At 47.2% G+C, this 1,877-nt stretch overlaps 1 protein-coding gene across 1 annotated transcript; it reads right to left on the reverse strand.

The window, feature by feature from the left end:
* Positions 1–323: 323 nt before the first annotated feature.
* On the reverse strand, positions 324–911 carry LOC126417108 (putative gustatory receptor 2a). The gene has a single exon (XM_050085002.1). It carries the CDS (start codon positions 909–911, stop codon positions 324–326), a length of 588 nt encoding a protein of 195 aa, XP_049940959.1.
* Positions 912–1,877: the final 966 nt, after the last annotated feature.

The following is a 1,877-nucleotide window of genomic DNA, read 5'->3' on the forward strand; positions in this document are numbered from 1 at the left end:
ATAAAAACAATAGAAAATGCCGTAAATGGTAATGGCGATCTCTGGTGCGCGTTCCTTCATTTTAAATTCGGTCACTAGATTGAAACACAGACCAGGAAACGTGATGTGTCCCTAGACACATTATCCTCAAGATATAACACTCTCCTGTACAAAAAGATCCGGTTGATTGAAGAATAGTTTGTATTTACCACGTACTCATTAGAAGGATATAGGCACACGGCACAAGTTTTATATTTGCAAGACTGTGTTTGTAGCAAAGATAGTTTCCATACATGGCACATCAAGGTAGATGGGCTCCCTAGTTAAAGACAATATGTAGTACTTTAGGTAGGAATTTGTATAAGAATCACGAGATAGGCGACTGCAGCACTAACAGTAGTTACGAAGATTTGAAGGTCGATGTTAAAAAATCCCATGGCGGAAACACATAGTCTGTCCACCGGAAGTCGCAGAACGTCCGCTGCCGGCCCGGAACGTAGCAGCGGCTCCAGCCTGGACAGCAACAGACCAGTTCTGTCGGCGCGCTCGGCCGCCGAGGAACAGGCCCAGCAGACCGCCAACTGGCGACACAGGGCGTTAGTAAGGCTGAAAGCGTTCACGAGTACTAGCGTGCTCTTGTTTGCTAGCGGGTAATGTGCTTCAGTTGTCACGCATACAAGCCAGTATGCGCAGCAGGTCATCACGACGAAATCTCCCAAGACCGCCAGCAGCAGTGCGGGTCCGAAGTGGAGACTGCAGAGGCGGGCGCAACGGTGGATGGTCAACCTGGCGCGCTGAAGTCGACGCACCTCCGCCCCCACCGCCCCCGCCACCCCGGGCTGTCCAGCGCGCGTCGCCAACTCCTCCAGAGCGTCCTCACTGCCCGTCGGTGGCCAGGTGCTCCTCAGCACGTGCCCACGCACGATGCCCATCCTGTGTCGAAGTAACAGCACAGTGGCGAAAAACTGAACCCTCGATATCGTGACAAATGCTTGTAGACATAGCATGATGGACACCGTTGGATAGTCTGCGAAGTTATAGGCTGCTAGTGAGCTAACTGGCATTACAACCATGATGAGGACAGCACTCAGAAGTGAAACTGCTGTAAAGCGCGTTTTGCGATATATTTTCGTTACGTATGTACGATCTCGCATGGTGAACAGTGCATCTACCTTTTCCAGCAATTTCGTGATGCCACTAACGAAATGGTGCCCAGTATATAGACATCTGCATAACAATATACCTGACTCTAACAAAATCAGTAAAACAAAGAACACAATCGTAACACGGTCCGCCACAGGAAACCTTGGAGTTATTTCCATTACACGCATTTCTTTATAAATACAGTAGAGACCAGAGGCACTGATGCACGTAAGCCATATCACAGGTATGACGTAGCCTAAGAGTCTCTTTAGTGACGTGCCGAAGGGACAAGACGAAGAATCTTTGCTATCACTGATAATGGGAGCAAGACCAAAGATTTGGAACACAAGGTATAAGGGCCTAACTGCCTTTTGGATGCTATAGCCACTCGTCCGAGAAGCAAAACTGTATGCACTGCACATTATCCTGCGAGCTACACTCGTGCTTTCGAACAGCTCTAACGACTGAGTTGCGACCCTGCTGGCGCAGCACACCATAATTCCAATTTCGTTAATGAGGTAACGATCGAAACGTAAATTCGTGAATACTAGTAATGAGTCTTTAGCTTGACAGGTTAATTAAGCAAGAAACCTTTCGATCTGTGTATCCTGAGGCGCGGTGTTCGTAGAACTATGTTACAATCAATATCAAGTAAACTACGAAAGTCATTAGATAATACAATGAACATGACAAACATAAGTTTTTAAATTATTGTACGTTCCTGCTTTGTTTCTACAATTACAACAATGGCAGCC

This window comes from Schistocerca serialis, chromosome 8 (genome assembly GCF_023864345.2).
Source record: "Schistocerca serialis cubense isolate TAMUIC-IGC-003099 chromosome 8, iqSchSeri2.2, whole genome shotgun sequence".
NCBI lineage: Eukaryota > Metazoa > Arthropoda > Insecta > Orthoptera > Acrididae > Schistocerca > Schistocerca serialis.